Source organism: Chiloscyllium punctatum, chromosome 10 (genome assembly GCF_047496795.1).
Source record: "Chiloscyllium punctatum isolate Juve2018m chromosome 10, sChiPun1.3, whole genome shotgun sequence".
NCBI classification, from domain to species: domain Eukaryota; kingdom Metazoa; phylum Chordata; class Chondrichthyes; order Orectolobiformes; family Hemiscylliidae; genus Chiloscyllium; species Chiloscyllium punctatum.
The window spans coordinates 75,397,965-75,419,172 of record NC_092748.1 but is presented as its reverse complement, the minus strand read 5'-3'; the positions used below and the strand labels follow the sequence as shown (position 1 = coordinate 75,419,172).

Below are 21,208 nucleotides of genomic sequence, written 5' to 3'. Positions count from 1 at the left end.
GAAGGGAAGGGAAGACGCGAGAACAGGAGTGCAGGAAATAGGTCAAACATGGCTGAGTGCTTTGTCAGTCACAGTAGGGAGAACGCCTTAGCTTAGGAAAAATTAAGACATGTTTGAAGCATTGTTGCTAAAGCTAAATCATTGAAGTAGATGTAAGGAAAATCAAGAAACTGGGAATATGGAATCCCTTATAGGAAGCAGGGTGCTGTAGTCAATGGAGCTGTGGGAGTTGGTGATGTTGTAATGGACCTCTGTAGACAATCTCTTCCCAGAAATGGAGACAGTGAAGTAAAGAAAGGGAAGGAAGGAGTCAGTGATGAACCAGGTGGAGAGAGAAGGATGGAAATTGGAGCCAAAATTGATTAATTTTTCCAGTTCCAGACTAGAATAGGAAATGAGCTGAAAATGTGATGCTGGAAAAGCGCAGTAGGTCAGGCAGCATCCAAGGAACAGGAGAATCGACGTTTCAGGCATAAGCCATTCCTGAAGAAGGACTTATGCCTGAAACTTCAATTCTCCTGTTCCTTGGATGCTGCCTGACCTGCTGCGCTTTTCCAGCAACACATTTTCAGCTCTGATCTCCAGCATCTGCAGTCCTCACTTTCTCCTAGAATAGGAAATGACACCAATACAGGCATTCATGTACCAGATAAGGGGTTGTCGAATCGGGCCCGAGTAGGAATGCAACAAGAAATGGTCCACAAATCCAAGTAAAAGACAGATCTAACTAGGCCCTGTGCAAATACCGATGGTTACATCTTTCATTTGGAGAAAAAGGCATGTTAAAGGAGAAATTAATCAAAGGAACAAGCTCAGTCACCTACAGTCAGACCCCACCACCAAAAATATATTTTTGTCACCACCCATATCTGCATTCCATAGGGACCACCCCTCTGTGACTCCCCCATTAGGTCTACACTCCCCACCAACCCCTTTTCCACACCTGGAACCTTCCCCTGCTGCAGTAAGAAATACAAAACTTGTGCCTATACACACCCTCCCTCATTTCCATCCAAGGCCCCAAAGGATCATTCCAAATCTGGCAGAGAGGTATACTTGCATATCCTCAAACCTCATTTACTGCATCCATTGCTCTCGATGTGGTCTCATCTACATCGGAACCATTCAGGGAACATCTTTGGTCCATACGCACCAGCCGACATCACCTTCCTGTACCTATTTCAAATCCATTTCAAATCCCACCCCCACCATTACATGTCCATTCTGGGCCCCCTCTTCTGCCTTAACAAAGATACCTGCAAACTGCCTCAGGAGCCTACAACCACATGGCTTCAACATTGATTTCACTTGTTTCCAAACCTCTTGAAATGGTTAAAAGTGGATAAATCCCCAGGATCTGATCAGGTGCACCCAAGAACTCTTTGGGAAGCTAGAGAAGTGATTGCAGGGCCTCTTGCTGAGATATTTGTATCATTGATAGTCACAGGTGAGGTGCCGGAAGACTGGAGGTTGGCAAACGTGGTGCCACTGTTTAAGAACGGCAGTAAAGACAAGCCATGGAACTATAGACCGGTGAGCCTGACCTCGGTGGTGGGCAAGTTGTTGGAGGGAATCCTGAGGGTCAGGATGTACATGTATTTGGAAAGGCAAGGACTGATTCGGGATAGTTAGCATGGCTTTGTGCATGCAAAATCATGTCTCACTAACTTGATTGAGTTTTTTGAAGAAGTAACAAAGAGGATTGATGAGGGCAGAGCGGTAGATGTGATCTATATGGACTTCAGTAAGGCGTTCGACAAGGTTCCACATGGGAGACTGATGGTTAGATCTCATGGAATACAGGGAGAACTAGCCATTTGGATACAGAACTGGCTCTAAGGTAGAAGACAGAGGGTGGTGGTAGAGGGTTGTTTTTTAGACTGGAGGCCTGTGACCAGTGGAGTGCCACAAGGATCGGTGTTGGGACTCTACTTTTTGTCATATACATAAATGATTTGGATATGAGCATAAGAGGTACAATTAGTAAGTTTGCAGATGACACCAAAATTGGGGGTCTAGTGGACAGCGAAGAGGGTTAACTCAGATTTCAACAGGATCTGGACCAGATTGGCCAAAGGGCTGAGAAGTGTCAAATGGAGTTTAATTCAGATAAATGTGAGGTGCTGCATTTTGGGAAAGCAAATCTTAGCAGGACTTATACACTTAATGGTAAGGTCCTAGGGAGTGTTGCTGAACAAAGAGACCTTGGAGTGCAGGTTCATAGCTTCTTGACAGTGGAGTCGCAGGTAGATAGGATAGTGAAGAAGGCATTTGGTATGCTTTCCTTTATTGGTCAGAGTATCGAGTACAGGAGTTGGGAGGTCATGTTACGGCTGTACAGGACATTGGTTAGGCCACTGTTGGAATAATGCGTGCAATTCTGGTCTCCTTTCTATCGGAAAGATGTTGTGAAACTTGAAAGTGTTCAGAAAAAATTTACAAGGATGTTGCCAGGGTTGGAGAGGCTGAACAGGCTGGGGCTGTTTTCCCTGGAGCGTCGGAGGCTGAGGGGTGACCTTATAGATGTTTACAAAATTATGAGGGGCATGGATAGGGTAAATAGACAAAGTTTTTTCCCTGGGGTCGGAGAGTCCAGAACTAGAGGGCATAGGTTTAGGGTGAGAGGAGAAAGATATAAAAGAGACCTAAGGGACAACATTTTCACGCAGAGGGTGATACGTGTATGGAATGAGCTGCCAGAGGATGTGGTGGAGGCTGGTACAATTGCAACATTTAAGAGGCATTTGGATGGGTATATGAATAGGAAGGGTTTGGTGGGATATGGGTAGGGTGCAGGCAGGTGGGACTAGATTGGGTTGGGATATCTGGTCGGCATGGACGGGTTGGACCGAAGGGTCTGTTTCCATGCTGTACATCTCTATGACTCTATGAATTCCCATCCCAGATCTAACCCTCTGACTCGGCTCCAGCCCCTTTGCCTGACCTACCCTTCCAACTTCCTTCCCAGCTATCCACTTCACACTTCCCATTGACCTATCACCAGCACCTTTTATGTTCACCCACCTGCCAACATCCCACCTATCTTTCCACTAGCCCCATCTCCCATTTATTTCTCAACTCCCTTCCCCGTCTCCAGCCCAAAACATTGATTCTCTTGCTTCTCAGATGCTGCCTGACCTATTATCCTCGTGTGAAAGGCATTACCTAATTTCAAATCTTATCTTCATCTTCCCTTGTCAAAGTCTTCATAATTTTAAACAATCATCGACTGTGTATTTGTGAAATAATTGATTAATGAAATTCTTCTTCATTCTAATAACAGAGTTTTTGTTTCACTATTTTAGTAACTGAAACCCTTTATCCTTGGTATCATCTTGGCGACATTAGCTGCACCAATATCTGTCACTTTATGATCCTCTGTAATGTAATGTACATAACATCAGAGATACTTTACTAATTGCAGCCTAACCACATTTGTACATACTTATGATTTTCTCCTTGCTTTTGTACTCAAGCACTATTTATAAATCCAAGGATCCATACCTTTTTAATTCCTTTAACAAACTACTTGACAACTTTTTATAAACTGTGCATCTAAACTTTAAATCACAAAAAAAGCTTCCACTACTTTTAAAGTTTCATCATTTGATGTATAGGTAACAACTTCTGCACATTGTCCCAATCTTCTACATTTGGCAGAATGCTAGCGAAAATCTTGGAGCAAAGGTATAAATGTCATTTTAGCTGTGGTACTATAAATCTTTGTAAATTAGTGCAACTAATCCTGATAGAAATTCCAAGTAAATTTATCCTCTTCTCCATCATCTTTCCAAAATGTATCACCCTGAGTTCTCTAGAATAAATGTCTGAGTTTTATGTAGCAGTTCTATGTGTAAAACAATTAGTTAATCAAAAATATATGCAAATTGTTTTCGATGAATGCAGTTTCAAATAACATGGGCCTGTTATAACATCGATGTTACTTTACAACCATTAATCCAATAAAGCACCCATAATTCGCAACAACATTATTATTGATCACCAATAATATATTTACTATATGCAATGCCGGAGGTGACTTTTAATGGGACACTTGTTTCTTCCTCAGTGAGCCCAGTGTCACTTTTCTAAGTCTCTGTATTCACTGTTTCAACTGATCCACCTCTGCGTGGGGCTGTCATCACTGGCAATACTTTCTCCACATGACATGTAACTTCATAATTGATGGCAAATCTTACATGTAATGTACATGCTTCTTATTTCAAATATCCTTTTAAGAATGATATCACGAATTATCCACAATTGGAAATGATCACTTTTTCCTTTAGTAGTGGGAATGGAGGTGCTATTATTCACTATATTGTGAAAACATCTGCAGCAGCGGGCAGATCCAATTTATTAAAAAGACGTCAAATCAGCCTGGAGACTTCTGAGGACGTACCTGAATATTTAAATGGGTTTCTATAGAAATATGTTTCTAATAATGCAATTTCACTTACTGCAGTAATTTTCAGGAACATACCTACCACATTATTCAAGGACTACATGTGTGTTGAAAATGTTTTAATTATACCACCTCTGAATATTTTAATATGTATTTTATACTTACAGATTCATGCTCTTTTCAGTGCAAAGGACAGAACGAATATTTAGTTCGAGATGGTGATAAATGTGGTTGTAAATGTCAAGCTGGATATAAACGAAAGGATGATAAATGTGAAAGGTTGAGTATGAATCATTAACTTATAAGATTATTTTACTTTAATTTTATCCACCTTTCTCCCTTTACAGTCTGTGCCCCAAAGACTGTTATCCATCCTGTGGAGGAGAACTGGCCGGAAGGCCATTTCTATGTCCTTGACATATCCCCACTGAACAGGAATCATGACTGCCATCAGGAACCCACTCATAGCACCTTATTTTTCATTAGGTTTTGGTTTGTGGAAATATCATACCTCAGCCACAAGGAGAATCAAACAACACTATTGGCATTCTTATCCTATTCTGAACCATATACATTTGTTTTACATCTCTGTTTTCCTGAAAAGGTGCTGCTGTGCCTGAATAGCTCTCAACCTTGTGAGATGGTATTCCTATAATTATACTGTGTAAGGCACGCCAGGAATATTGCCCCAATGATGCTGAAATACATCCCTATGACTAAGTAGGTCACATAGGATGGTGTGTGACTGGATGGGGACATTGGAGGTTGTGGTGATGCTATAACTTTTCTAATTGCGCCTCTGTGTGATTGAGCAGTATGCTGAAAGTCATCATCAAAGTTCATATAAATGAAGTAGAGTATGCATGCTTTGACCAAAGGCAGATCCTTGCCTTGTAACTGCTGACCTTTCATCATGAGCTGCTTTCTGGCAGGTCCTTAGCCACTAATAGTTTGGCATTGCTCTTCATTCAGGTCCTAAGTCTATCTCAGCCAAGTCAAACAGCGGATCAAACAGCACTAATGGTATTTTTTGGAATTATTTGGAACCACGTGTTATTGATCCAGTTACCTGAGCAGCTGTCCCCCACTATCCCCATAAATGAAGCATCAAACGATTACTGATGTAAATACAAATGTATTTCAGCAAAGAGTTAACATTTGCAAGGCAGGAACAACATGGAGATAAATGGAAGAAAAACATTCCATAAAATAATGATTAACTTTTGGGTTTCAGTTCAGGATTCAGGAAGTTAATGTAAGGTACATAGATCCTTTATAAGTCAGATTGTAAAGACAAAGCAAAATACTCTTTAAAACTAAATAAAACTGAAACATGGATGCATAATTTTAATTCAATTGTTCTTATTTCAAGTTAACTGTTCTAGTTGGTCAAAATTAATTCACATTGTTATACATGTGTATGTTTGAAACATTTCTTATATTTAACACTAATAATATGCTTGTTTTAATTTAGTTGTCCATTTGGCTATGGTGGAATAGACTGCAATGATGGTAAGAATCAATAGTTTTAAATTCAAATTCAAATTATGAAATGAAGGGGACAACATTTTATCAGGAATGGAAGAAGAATGTTTCACTGATGTCTGTGTGTGCGTGCACATATGTGTATGTGTGTGTATTTTCCCATTAAAGCACATTGTTGGAAGACAGTGAAGAGAGTTGTAAGGAAGATTTTTAAATATTTCTAGTTAAAAAGATGAAGCATATGAAATGAAAACAATAAATTTCAATCAATTTGTTACACCGAAGGCTATAGCTCTCAGCTATTTCAGCAGCTGTGTTGGTCCTGAGTTAGCACACATGATATTTAAATTAAAGAAGCTCATAGCGAGTTTTGAGAAGATTTTGTAGCTCAAGTTGAGGTTTTAGATGTAGGTTTGCTCGCTGAGCTGAAAGGTTCATTTCCAGACATTTAGTTGGCTTACTAGGTAACATCTTCAGTGGACCTCATGCGAAGCAATGCTGAAAATTCCTGCTTTCTATTTATAGGTTTGGGTTTCTTTGGGTTGATGATGTCATTTGCTGTGGTGATGTTATTTCCTGTGGTGAAGTCACTTCCTATTCCTTTTCTTGGGGGTGGTAGATGGAGTCTTACTCAATGTGTTTGTTGATATGCCATATGTTGATATGTTGGAATACCATGCTTCTAGGAATTCTCGTGCATGTTCTCGTGCATCCTGGCTTGTCCTAGGATGGATGTGTTGTCCCAGTCAAAGTGGTATCCTTCGTCATCTGTATGTGAGGATACTAGTGAGAGTGGGTCATTTCTTTTTGTGGCTAGTTCACTGTATGAAGTCAGTTCACCACTGAGCTCGTAGCAGAATCTGATTACAAAATTAACATTACATTGTTTAGTCAAACTAATTAAGCTATGGTATATTTTCATTTTATCCAGCTTGAATTCATTGATACACTTATAAGCTACTTATCCACAAAACATAAGAAAGAAATGAAATGCATAAAATGGGGATAGAGGAGGAATTTCAGATTGTTATCCGTAGAACAAAGAGAATCTTGGAATTATTACATTGTGGACTGCTTTTATTTCCCCTGGCATTCATCAGTAATCAGAGGGCACAACTTTAAGGGAATAATCAAAAGAATTGGAGGGGTGCTGAGAATTTTAAATACAGTAACTTGTGTGATCTTGAAAATGCACTGAATGGGTAGTGAAAACAGATTCAATAGTAATTCTAAAGAATAATTTGGATACATACCCAATAAGAAAAGAAACTGCAGCATTTTCTAAACAGAGTATGAAAGTGGAACGAATTCAGTATCTCTTGCAAAGAGTCATGACGAGTCAAATTGTTTGCTCCATGATTTTTTAGAACATTATAATTAGGTTTTAAAGCATTTATATTGAGGTTCAAACATTATTAAAGTTAATTTGATCATTCTTGAAATACAATTTTGTTTTGCAGCCTTTCAACTCAGTACTGTAGTGATCGGTGTTATAGCTGGAGTTATCATAATAAGTATGACAATTGGACTCATTTATACAAGCATAAGGTAATATTATTTATCTGAATCCAATATTCTTTATCATTGTTATTTAAAAATGGAGGAGAAAGTGAGGACTGCAGATGCTGGAGATCAGAGCTGAAAATGTGTTGCTGGAAAAGCGCAGCAGGTCAGGCAGCATCCAAAGAACAGGAGAATCGACGTTTCGGGCATCAGCCCTTCTTCAGGAATCCTGAAGAAGGGCTGATGCCTGAAACGTCGATTCTCCTGTTCCTTGGATACTACCTGACCTGCTGCGCTTTTCCAGCAACACATTTTCAGCTTATTTAAAAATGGCCCAGTTAAGAGCACAGTTCCAAATAAGGAGCTTAAATAATTACTGAGGTCAAGTACTTCTGAGAAACATCACTTCAATATATCTATTTTCCAAGTGATAAATAGCATGAGAATGTCTTTAACGTGACATGACTTTAGGAACCCTGCAATATTTTTCTGATTATTAAATGACGTCTTAATATTTCCAAATTATAAGGAATGTCTCCTACATTGAAAGTTTTAAGCATGAGTAATGCCTCAGAAGGATGCTGTATTTATCCAGCTCCCAAATCCCTTATTAAACTGTTCTTGAAATTCTTTTAAAATTTACATAAAGAACATGCATTGACAATTGGGTACAGTCAATGGTGAATAAAAAAAGTTACATCTGAATAACTTCTCTTTATTAGGTTAGGAGACATAAGTAAATGGGATGCCATGCTTGCTTAAAAACAATCATATGAATTAATTAATTATGATGAATCCAATGTTAGTACTATCCCATAAAAGTCGTACTTATATTAATATGAAATCTTACACTTTTGTTTGAAATACATTTTCAAAGTGTATATTATAGATCACACCAACACTGGGTGACTCCTTGTGAGTTCACTACAGCAGATCTAATTCTAACACTTCTTATAACCGTTCCACACGTTTCCAATTTTTTTCATCCTATCACCTGTATGTCCTTGCTTACTATGATCTGCCTGTACTGCTCGCAAACAAACCTTTTCACTGTATTAGGTACATGCGACAGTCAAGAAAGTACTTATTTGTTTTGCTTTAATGAAATGAAAGTTTATATGAAATACAAGGAGAATTTTGCATCATTGGAAAAATTAAGTGGTGCACATTTTTAACTATGTAAGATAAAGTTGCTTTTTGAAGTAGTGAGGTTGTTACTTTGAGACAGTGTGGCGTCAAGAGTATTTGAGTTAAGTAAACACTGCCTGCTGAAAGCCCTTGGATCAGTTGGATTGCAATTTGCAACCAATCTGAAGGTGCGAAGCTGTTGGATATTACAGAGACTTTGAACTGAAAGCATCTCTTTGTCCTTCCTCTGTTGTGACTGAAAAGACAATGTCAGCAAAACAAAGGAGCTGATCATTGACCAGTAAGAAAGGAGATTACACCTCCATCTATATCAACAGAGTTGAGAGACTTGAGAGTGTCAAGTTCCTCAGAGTGATGATAACCGGCAACCTGTCCTAGACTTTCCATGTTGGAGCAACAATCAAGGAGGCACAACAACACCACTTCTTTCTCAGATGGCTCAGGAAATTTGGCATGTCCATAAGGACGCTTCACAAGAAAAAGTGAGGACTGCAGATGCTGGAGATCAGTCAAAGAATGTGGCACTGGAAATACGCAGCCGGTCAGGCAGTATCCGAGAGCAGGATAATCGATGTTTTGAGCATAAACCCTTCATCAGGAATGAGGCATGTGGCCCAAGGAGGCTGAGAGATAAATGGGAGAGGGCTGGGGCTGGGGGAAGATAGCTGGGAATGCGATAGGTAGATGAAAGTGGGGGTGAAGTTGATAGGTTGGAGAGGAGGGTGAGCAGATAGGTGGAGAGGAAGCTGGACAGGTAGGACAGTTCAAGAAGGCGGTGCTGATTTGGAGGTTTGGGTCTGGGATAAAGTGGGGGGAGCAGAAATGAGGAAACTGATGAAATTCACATTGATCCCTTGGGGTTGGAGGGTCCCAAGGTGGAAGATGATATGTTCTTCCTCCAGGTGTTGGGTTTAGGGTTTGGTGGTGGAGGAGGCCCAGGACTTCCATATCTTTGGTGGACTGGGTGGGGGGGGGGGGGGGGGGGTGCAGTTAACATGTTCAGTCACAGGGCGGTGGGGTTGTTTAATGCGTGTGTCCCAGAGATATTCTCTGAAACATTCCGCAAGTTGGCATCCGGTCTGCCCAATCTACAGGACACCAAATCAGGAGCAAGGGATACAGTAGAAGACATGTGTGGAAGTACAGGCAAATCTCTGTCAAATGTGAAAGGATCCTTTGGGGCCTTTGATGGAGGTAAGAGGGGGAGGTGTGGGCGCAGGTTTTGCACTTCTTGAAGTGGCAGGGCAAGATGCCGGGAGTGGAGGGTGGGTTGGTGGGGGAGATGGACCGAACAAGGATGTTGCGGAGAAAATGGTCCATGTGGAATGCAAACAGTTTTGGGGAGGGAAATATATCCTTGGTGGTAGGTTCTGTTTGTAAGTGGCAGAATTGTCGGAGGATGATGCAATGTATCTGGAAGTTGGTGGGGTTGTAGTAGATGTCCGTGTTGAGTCAGTCACTGAAAATGGAATTGGAGAGGTCCAGGAAGTGGATGGAGGTGTCCAAGATGATTCAGGGGAATTTTAGATTTGGATGCAAGTTGCTAGTGAAATTGATGAACTGTTCAACTCTTTATGGGAGCCTGGAGGAAGAACACCTCACTTTTTACCTTGGGACCCTTCAACCACATAGGATCAATGTGGATTTCACTAGTTTCCTCATGTCACCTCCCTCCACCTTATCCCAAATCCAAATTTCCATCTCCGCACCTTCTTGAACTGTCCAACCTGTTCATCTTCCTCTTCACCTAGCTGCTCCACCCTCCTCTCTGACCAATCACCTTCACCCCCACCTTCATCTACCTATCGCATTTGCAGCTATCTTCCACCCAGGCCTACCGCCTCCCGTTTATCTCTCAGCTCCCTTGAGCCATAAGCCTTGCTCCTCGGATGCTGCCTGATCAGCTGTGCTTTTCTCGTACCACACTCTTCGACTATAAGGACCATCGCTAACTTTTAGAGATGCACCATAGAAAGCATACTGTCTGGGTATACAATAACCTTTTATGGCATCAGCTCTGCCCATGACCCCGTAAGACACTACAGAAGGCTGTGGGCACAGCCTAGACCATCACAGTAGCCAAGCAGTAGAGTCATAGAGTCATAGAAATGTACAGCTTGGAAACAGACCCTTCGGTCCAATCTGTCCTTGCCGACCAGATATCTCAACCCAATCTAGTCCCATCTGCCAGCACCCGGCCCATATCCCTCCAAACCCTTCCTATTCATATACCCATCCAAATGCCTCTTAAATGTTGCAATTGTACCAGCCTCCACCACTTCCTCTGGCAGGTCATTCCACACACGTACCACCCTCTGTGTGAAAAAGTTGTCCTGTAGGTCTCTTTTATATCTTTCCCCTCTCACCCTAAACATATGCCCTCTAGTTCTGGACTCCCTGACCCCAGGGAAGACTTTGCCTATTTACCCTATCCATGCCCCTCATAATTTTGTAAACCTATATAAGGTCACCCCTCAGCCTCCGACCCTCCAGGGAATACAGCCCCAGCCTGTTCAATCTCTCCCTGTAGCTCAAATCCTCCAGTCCTGGCAACATCCTTGTAAATCTTTTCTGAACGCTTTCAAGTTTCACAACATCTTTTCAATAGGAAGGAGACTAGAATTGCAAGTAATATTCCAACAGTGGCCTAACCAATGTCCTGTACAGACGCAGCATGACCAATAAAGGAAAGCATACCAAATGCCTTCTTCACTATCCTATCTACCTGCGACTCCACTTTCAACGAGCTATGTACCTGTATTCCAAGGTCTCTTTGTTCAGCAACACTCCCTAAGACCTTACCATTAAGTGTATAAGCCCTGCTAAGATTTGCTTTCCCAAAATGCAGCACCTCACATTTATCTGAATTAAACTCCATCTGCCACTTCTCAGCCCTTTGGCCAATCTGATCAAGATCCTGTTGTAATATGAGGTAACCCGCTTTGTTGTCCACTATACCTCCAATTGTGGTGTCATCTGCAAACTTACTAACTGTACCTCTTATGCTCACATCCAAATCATTTATGTAAATGACAAAAAGTAGAGGACCCAGCATCAATCCTTGAGGCACTTCACTTGTCACAGGCCTCCAGTCTGAAAAACAACCCTCCACCATTGCCCTCTGTCTTCTATCTTTGAGCCAGTTCTGTATCCAAATGGCTCGTTCTCCCTGTATTTCGTGAGATCTAACCTTGCTCATCAGTCTCCCATGGGGAACCTTGTCGAACGCCTTACTGAAGTCCATATAGATCACATCTACCATTCTGTTCTCATCAATCTTCTTTGTTACTTCCTCAAAAAACTCAATCAAGTTTGTGAGACATGGTTTCCCATGCACAAAACCATGTTGACTGTCCCGAATCAGCCCTTACTTTTCCAAATATATGGACATCCTGTCTGACTTGCCCACCACTGACGTCAGGCTCACTGGTCTATAGTTCCCTGGCTTGTCCTTACCACCCTTTTTAAACAGTGGCACCATGTTTGCCAACCTCCAGTCTTCCGGCACCTCACCTGTGACTATCGATACAAATATCTCAGCAAAAGGCCCAGCAATCACTTCTCTAGCTTCCCACAGAGTTCTCAGGTACACCTGATCAGGTCCTGGGGATTTATCCACTTTTATGCGTTTCAAGACATCCAGCATTTCCTCCTCTGTAATATGGATATTTTGCAAGGTGTCACCATCTATTTCTCTACAATCTGTTTCTTACATATCCTTTTCCACAGTAAATATTGATAACCTGCATGTCTCTGTCCAAGTTTTTGTTTCTATGATCTGTATGTCCTTGTTTACCATGATCTGCCTGTACTACTTGTAAACAAAGCTTTTTACTGTACTTAGATATAAGTGACAATCAATCAATCAATAAAGACACAAAGGCTTAAAGAAAACTGTAATTAGCAAAGATTTAGATCTACAACTGTCAAAGTGAAGAATATCCATCATTTTGCAGACATCAGCATATCATTATTTCTGAACTCAGAAAGAACTGTGAGAATCCACCCAAATGATCTAGGCTTTTGATGTTCAGAACATTATTTTGTCTGTCTATATAGTTTTGCACTCAAAATATTTGAATCAAATAGTTGGCCTTTTGTCTGCCTTACTCATATACGTATGTCTACTCATTTGGAGTTTGTAAAGGAGTATAGTTTAAGTTGCCCTAATAGTAGGTAAGTAATTCTTTATCTTCTGTGTTTTTTGTTAAAGTTAAATATGTTACATTAAATAGATATTTTTGGTCATTACAAATCTTGGTGTGAATTATTTTTGTCCTGTATACTAGTCAGTCAGGCAAACTAATTATGTTGCTGGTGTAATTGGGATCTTATACATTTTCAGATATTCCCAGTGAAATCATGACAATATCCTTGAAGCCAAGGGCCTTGCACAGTCTTAATGATGACTAAAATGTATTTTTTATATGAATTGATAGCTCAGCAGTTTTGTTCCCTTACCCATCTGTTTTGTTCCCTTACCCATATGCACCAATTGCATTGGGGCATATTGCTACATTTGTCATGGTATTTGTGGTGTAGTAACTTTTGTTACTGCAAAGCTAGATCCAAAAATCTTGTTGTTTGAATTGTCAACATGGGAAACAGCAAAATGAAGTCAGTAATGTCTTTTTTTATTAAATAAATATGAATAAACATGTAAATGTACAAGAGATCTTATCACTTGATCTTTATTTCTCATATTTCTGTTTTATCACTTCTATTTCTAAAGTCTAATTGTATACCAACAATTTTCTAATATCTTAACTTGGCCACTTTTGGAATACTGCATTCAATTCTGATCTTCCTACTTTAGGAAGAACGTTGTAAAACTTGAAAGGGTTCAGAAAAGATATACAAGAATGTTGCCAGGTGGTTTGAGTTATAGGGAGAGGCTGAATAAACTGGGACTATTTTCCCTGGAGTGTCAGAGGCTGAGGGGTCACCCTATAGAATTTTATCAATATATAATCTGATATTGTAGAATTTATCACATAGTTTAAATAGATTATTCCTCCAATAACAAGAGAGAAGTTGGCATTGAAGGAATGATTTAAAAAGCATTACTTTAGCACAAGTAAGGCATTTGATTAGGTTCCTTGTGGTAGACTGGTTAATAAGGTTAAGTCACATGGAATACAGGGAGAACTAGCCATTTGGATACAGAACTGGCTCTAAGGTAGAAGACAGAGGTGGTGGTGGAGGGTCACATTTTGGACTGGAAGCCTGTGACCAGCAATGTGCCACAAGGATCAGTGCTGGGTCCACTGCTTTTTGTCATATATATATATATATATATATATATATATATATATATATAAATGATTTGGATTTGAAATAGGAGATATTGTTAGTAAGTTTACAGATGACACCAAAATTTGTGGTGTCATGGACAGTGAAGAAGATTACCTCAGCGTACAATACAGCCTTGATCAGATGGACTGATGGACCGAGAAGTGGTCAATGGAGTTTAATTTAGATAAATATGAGGTGCTGCATTTTGGAAAGGCATATCAGGGCAGGACTTATATACTTAATGGTAAGGTCCTGTGGAATCCTTGCTGAACAGAGAGACTTTGGAGGGCGGGTTCATATTTCCTTGAAAGTGGAGTTGCAGGTAGATCTGACAGTAAAAAAGGAGTTTGGTACACTTGCCTTTATTGGTCAGTGCATTGAGTGCAGAAGTTGGGAGATCATGTACAGGACATTGGTTAGGCCATTTTTAGAATATTGTGTGCAATTCTGGTCTCCCTCCTATCGGAAGTTTGTTATAAAACTTGTAAATCTTTTCTGAACCCTTTCAAGTATGTTGCCAGCATTGAAGGATTTGAGCTATATAGAGAGGCTGAATAGGCTGGGGCTATCTTCCCTGGAGTGTCAGAGGCTGTATAGAAGTTTATAAAATCATGAGGGGCATGGATAGAGTAAATCAACAAGTTTTTTTTCCCCCTGAGTAGGGGAGTCAAAAACGAGAGGGGAAAGATTCAAAAGAGACCTAAGTGACAACTTTTTCACACAGAGGGTTGTGCACATATGGAATGAGCTGCGAGAGGAAGTGGTGGAGGCTGGTATCATTACAACATTTAAAAGTGATGTAGATGGGCATACGAATAGGAAGAGTTTAGTCATATATGTGCCAAATGCTGACATATGGGACTTGATTAATATCGGATATCTGGTCAGCACAGACAAGTTGAATTGAAGGGTCTTGTCCTATGCTGTACATCTGTATGACTCTAAGTACAGTCCTGGAGTGCTCTGATCATGTGGTCTGAAATCTGTTGGAAAAAACTAATCTTTCTACTCAGGCACTTCTGCACAACAAGAAATCCATATAAGCAGCAGAGCATTCAACAACTCGGATCCATTATAGAACTGCTCACTTTTTTCTAATACAGATATTAACAACTATTCTAATTTCACTGTTGCAGATTAAAAGATGCTAAATATGATGAAGGTCAACCATTGGTAAATGAAGCAAAGGAAGGAAGCTCAACAATGATTCCAAGAATAAATATGGGCAATGACCCAATGATGATGAACAGACTGACAACAAGAGATAATGATGAGGTATTTTAACACAATTTTTAATTATTTTGTTGATAACTATCCAGCAGTAAAGAATATCCCAAATCTTACCTTAAGTTAAATGAATGGAGGAAATGTCAGGATCATGCGAGAGATTGGTATTCCTTCCCATGCAATTTTACTCTTTCAGATATAGTGAATCAATGAAAACACTTCACAAACACATTTATTATAAATTATTTGATTAAATTAAAATGAGCATCTTAAATAAAATAATTTAAATGTAATATTGTTGAGAACATTACTTTTGACAATTATGGATGATGCTCAACAAAGTTCAGTAAGTTGCATGTTTATTATTAATTACATTATCGCCCGATATTTAGTGTCATTTGAGGTAGAGGTGCCAGTGTTAGACTGGGTTAGATAAAGTCTAAAATGACAGAACACCAGGTTATAGTCCAACGGATCTACTTGAATACACTAGCTTTCAGAAGGAGCAGTGCTCTGAAAGTTAGTGTTTTCAAATAAACCCTTGGACTATAACCTGGTGTTGTGTGACATTTACATTATTCTAAAGATTAGCTTTTGTGAATATGTCATTTCTCTCAGAATTATAGAAAAAAATCTGGCTCTTTAGTGATATAATTCTCCAGTTCCAACATTGGTTCATTGTTGGGAGTTATCTTGGGTGTCTTCAACATTGATTCCACATCCCTGGAATCTCAAGGCAGCAGGTACAGAGGAGCAAAGAAATCTCCTGCTGATCACCACCCACTGCAGTCCTTCAGGTGACGGATCAGCATTCCTCCATTGTTAAAACCTTTTGGAAGATGCACTGAGGAAACCAATAGCCCTACATTTACACTAATGGAAAATTTCAAAGTCATCATAAATAGTGGCTCAGTAGCACCATTGCTAAATGGCAGAGCTAACTCCAGAAGGCATGTTGCCAGACTGGGCCTGCAGCAAGTGCAGAGAGAAATAATGAGAGGAAAACACTTACTACATTTTGTGTTCTTCATCTCAGTCACTCAATGATCTCAGTCCCAGGACATCACTACAGGAGTTCTTCAAAGTAGGCCCAAAGTAGGCTGTAGGCCCAACCATCTTCAGCTATTCCGCCTTCCCTCCATCATAATGTCTATCACTAGAATAACGATGATGATTGATGATTGCCCGATATTTAGTGCCATTTGAGTTTCCTCAGATACAAAAGCAATGTTTGCACATTTGCAGGAAGACCTGGACAGAAATTTGGGTTGAGTTGATCAGTGGCAAGTAACAATGGAGCTATACTTTTGTTAGACAGTAAACATCTTAAACAAAACAGGTGGAAATTCAGAGACTTAAAATTGATAAACAAGAGATTTTGACTAAGCTGTATGCACTGTAAGTCGGTGAAGTGCCAGGATGGGAAACATTCAAGATTACTAAGGTAAGTCATTAGGAACAAATCACTGCAGATGCTGGAATCTGTACAGAAAACAACAAATGCTGGAGATCACAGCAAGTCAGACAGCATCCGTAGAGAGAGAGGAGCAAGCTAACGTTTCGAGTCTAGGTGACTCTTCATCAGAGCTGAAGTGAAGTGTGGAGGGGGTGGTATTTATGCTATCTTTGAGAGGGGGTAGGGATAGTGGTGTTAGTGCTAATGGAGAAAAGATGTTGATAGTTCAGATTATAAGATTGGAATGTGAGAATGGCAGAATAATGGTGTGTCTCCTGCCAGACTTTAAAGGACAGTAAGCGGAGCGGGGGGAGGTGAGGACATGATAACAAGCTAAAAGAAAGGGAAGAAATAGGAGTCAGATCACAATTTAAAGGTGTTGAACTCAATATTCAGTCTAGAAGGCTGTAAAGTGCATGGTCTGAAGGTGAGATGTTGTTCCTCCAGTTTGAGCTGTGATTCACTGGAACACTGCAGCATGCAGAGGACAGACATGTGGGCATGTGAGCAAGACGCTGTGTTAAAATGACTGGCTATGTAGCCGTAAATTGTAAACCAACTCTTATTTCTTACTTTTCTTTTAGTTTATTGTCATGTCTTCCCCTCCTCCCATTCCACTTACTGTCATTTCAAGTCTGGCAGGAGACGCGCCATTGTTCTGCCATTCTCACATTCTGATCATTTAATCTGAACTATCAACATCTTTTCTCCATCGGTACCCTACACCAACTAGTACCCCCACTCCCCCCAAACTGTAGCATAAATGCTGCCCCCTTCACACTTCAGCTCTGATGAAAAGACTTGAAACATTCGCTTGTTCTCTCTCTCCATGGATGCTGTCTGACTTGCTGTGATTTGCAGCATTGTTGTTTTCAAGTGATTAGGAATGCTTTCTAGGATTTTTAGTCCAGCAACACTGAAAGAACAGGGATATAGTTTCAATTCAGGATTGGGGGCAGAGAACTTGAAAGTGATGGGGTTCCCATATACTTGCTTTTTCTGTGTTTCTCCACCAAAATGAATCACTTCACATTTCTCCGATTCAGATTAGATCTACCATTTATTTGTCAATTCCAACAATTTGGCCATATCCTTTGAAGTTTTATTTCAGCATTCTCATTTTTTGTAATGTTCATAAGTTTCATATCTTCCACAAATTTTGAAATTGTGCCCGGTACACCAAGATGTAACTTACATCAGAAAGAGTAACTTACATCACTGACCTAACACTGGGCCTTGTTAGCAGAAAATCACAACCCTTATTTTGTTTTATACTGGCATGTTATATATACAAGCCATTTATTTCAGCAGAGCTTCTTGGCTCACAATATTAACAAAATGGTGAAACGACCAAGGCCATGGAGGATATAAAATGCTTCATTGGTAATTTCCCATTACTCGAGAAAATGCTTCTATCAATTCTATTCTCAAAATCTTAAGCTGACAAATATTTATAAGTTGTGATGAAATATTTTCTTTCATTCCTAGTACTTTTGCACTTTTCCTTCTTATTTGTTCCTATCATCATTTATTACTTTATACTGTCAAATTACAAAATTATGTGACCTAGCTATGTTTGAACACATTGTCAATGCAACTCTGACATGTATGTGACAAAGTGTAAGTTTGAATGTTAGAATTTACTCATTTACATTATTAGAATTAGGCAATAAATATTTCAAAGCAGTTAATTAAATTGTCCTAATATGTCCATGCCTCCCTGCACAGAAATCAGATCAAAAAGGTTGGAATACCTATGACAATCCTACCATGGAAAATGAGTACAGCAGGAAAAGGTACTACTGAGCTGACAAAAACATGGATAACAGCACCTACAACAAAAAGACAATTTGCTGTTTACTTTCATAAAACTGAAAAAATAAGTAAATTTTATTAATCTTGCAATGCACAATGACTAAATAATGTAGCTTTAGTACTTGACATTCAAAATTATTCACCATAATCATTTAATTGTTTTTAAATTCAATTTTAGTTTTGTTAATTTACAAATAGTACATTTTGTGATATATTGATCAAACTGTGTGTAAAAGCATGTAAAATGACCCCATTATTCCAGCCTCAAAACTTATATTTTGCTTATACTCAGTGTGTGAGTTGACCCTGTTTGCAACCACAGTTTGTCATAGTTGTATTAGTCATGAATTTCAATCTTCCAGCGCACAAATACCTGTTATACATACCAATATCTTGTCATTGGAGGTAAGGGATTAAGCTAACAATATGGGCTATGTTGTGAAAATGGTTGGGGCCTTAAAACATGACTACTGTTTGTGCCATGTACCAGTGACACCCAAACCAGCAGTTCACTTTTGTATTTAGCATAAACACCACAATTGTTTTCTGATTGTGGTGGGAAGAGGGGTTGATGTTTCTAATCTTGAATGGGTGACTTAATACGAACGTAATTGATGATTTGACTTGTATCTATTAATTCAAATTTTTACAAAATAGGAGTAGAATGGAAAATATTAAAAATGTAAATGAGCATGGAAGCTTTGAGCCAAGTGGCCTGTTGCATTGTCAGAATTTCAATTTAAAAATGTTAATTCAGCTGTTAGTAATTATCATTATTCTCAGGGCAAATATGGTTTATAATGCTGAATATTCTTACAAAGAATAGGATGGTGTATGTTGTTAAGTAGCGCATAAATACAAAATGTACAGTGAACTGTATGAAAAACAATTCTGTTGCTTAATGACTGAAAGTATAGAAATTGCTTGAAAAAATGCACAGATTGTAAATGCAAATGAAATAAACACAATTAATATATTTCAGCGTATCATTACTAATGAATTTACTCCTGTCTAGTTTCTACACAGTTCATGATGTGCTTGTACAGTCTGTCAACTTCTTTCATAGATAGAATGAGTAAATTTTTATTGCATATACTTAACATTTACTTGTAGTCCAGAGGATAAGGTTTTGTCTTCTCCTGATGTCAACAGTGCATCCAAATTTACAGAGGGCACAAAAATAGGAAAGAGTGTGCTGCTGGAAAAGCACAACCAGTCTAGCAACATCTGGAACAGGAGATTCGACGTTTCGAGCATAAGCCCTTGCCGTTTCTGGAGGTCAGTCATCTCAGCCCCAGGACATTCCTGCCAGAGTTCCTCAGGGTAGTGTCCTAGGCTGCTTCATCAATGACCTTCCCTCCATCATAATGTCAGAAATAGGGATATTCGCTGATGATTGCACAACATTCAGCCCCATTCATGACTCTTCAGATACTGAAACAGTCCATGTTGAAATTCAATAATACATGTACAATATCCAGGCTTGGGCTGACAAGTAGGAAGTAACATTTGTACCACACAAATACCAGGTTACGACCATCACCAATAGGAGACAATCTTATTACCACTTCATCACATTCAATGGCATTAACATGACTGAATTCCCCATTATCAACTTCCTGGGGGATACCATTGATCAGAAATTAAACCGGGCCCACCATATAAATACAATGGCTGTAAGAGCATATCAGAGGCTCGGTATACTGCAGAAAATAACTCACCTCCTGACTCCCCTAAGCCTGTCCACCATCTACAAGGCACAAGTCAGGAATATGATGAAATAGTCCCCAGTTGTCTGGATGGATGCAGTTCCAACAATACTCAAGATGTTTGACACCAAAACAGCCTGCTTGATTAGCATGACGTCCACACACACATCCACTTCTTCCATTACCAGCACTCTGTAGCAGCAGTGTATATTATTTACAGGATACATTGCAGAAATTCACCAAAGATCCTTAGACAGCATCTTCCGAACTCTCAACCACTTCCATTTAAAAGGACAAGGGCACCAGTACCTGCAAGTACCCCTCCAATTCATTCATCATCCTGACTTAGAAATATATTACTATTCTTTCATAGTCACTGGGTCAAAATCCTGGAATTCCCTACTTACAGGTATTGTGGGTCAATCCACAGCATCTGAACTGCAGTAGCTCAAGGCAGCTCACCACCACTTGTCTCAGGGCAGCTAGGGACTGCCAATAAATCCTCGCCGGTGAACGACACCCATGTCTCATTATTGAATAAAAGACAGGATACAAACAGTTTAGAAAGAGATATTGAAAGGTTATATATGTGGGCAAAAAGTTGGCAAATAGACCATAACGTGGGAAAGTGAGAAGTTGTTCATTTTGGAAGGGAAAAGAAAAACTGTATTACTTAAATGGAGAAAACTGCAAAAAGCTGCACCACGAAGGAAGTTGGGGGCTACTTATACAGTATTATAGAAAGCTAGCACATAGATGCAATAGGTAATCAGTAAGGTGAATGAAATTTTGGCCCAAATATCAACAGGGTTAGAGTTTAAGAATAGGGACATCTTACTGCAACTGTACACGTGCTGGTGAGACTACATCTCAGGAGTACTGTGAGCAATTTTGGTCCCCTCATTTAATTTAGATTTAATTGTCACATGTATTCAAGTACAAAAGCACAGGGTTGCAGTGAAAAGTGCATACTGTTGCTATACAGTGCCATCTTAGATACAAAGGTACCTAGGTACAAAACAGCTTAGATACAAAGTAGTAAAAGAAACAAAGTTTAAAAATTTAAGCATTACCTTCCTAGAATACGTAGAAAAATAAAAATATATGGTAATAGTTAACATAAAAAGCCTTCTTAATACAAACTAGAAAAATAAAGCAATAATG

At 39.5% G+C, this 21,208-nt stretch overlaps 1 protein-coding gene across 25 annotated transcripts in view; it reads left to right on the top strand.

Moving 5' to 3' along the window:
* Positions 1–18,981, top strand: part of LOC140482304 (mucin-13-like) — a 91,097-nt gene extending 72,116 nt beyond the window's left edge. For all 25 annotated transcript variants that reach the window (XM_072579553.1, XM_072579561.1, XM_072579564.1 and 22 more), the window contains 5 exons: positions 4,573–4,684; positions 5,880–5,917; positions 7,351–7,438; positions 14,974–15,112; positions 18,249–18,981. In XM_072579553.1, coding sequence (XP_072435654.1) covers positions 4,573–4,684; positions 5,880–5,917; positions 7,351–7,438; positions 14,974–15,112; positions 18,249–18,326 — 455 coding nt within the window. In that variant the 3' untranslated portion in view covers positions 18,327–18,981. The remainder of the gene's footprint in view (positions 1–4,572; positions 4,685–5,879; positions 5,918–7,350; positions 7,439–14,973; positions 15,113–18,248) is intronic.
* Positions 18,982–21,208: the final 2,227 nt, after the last annotated feature.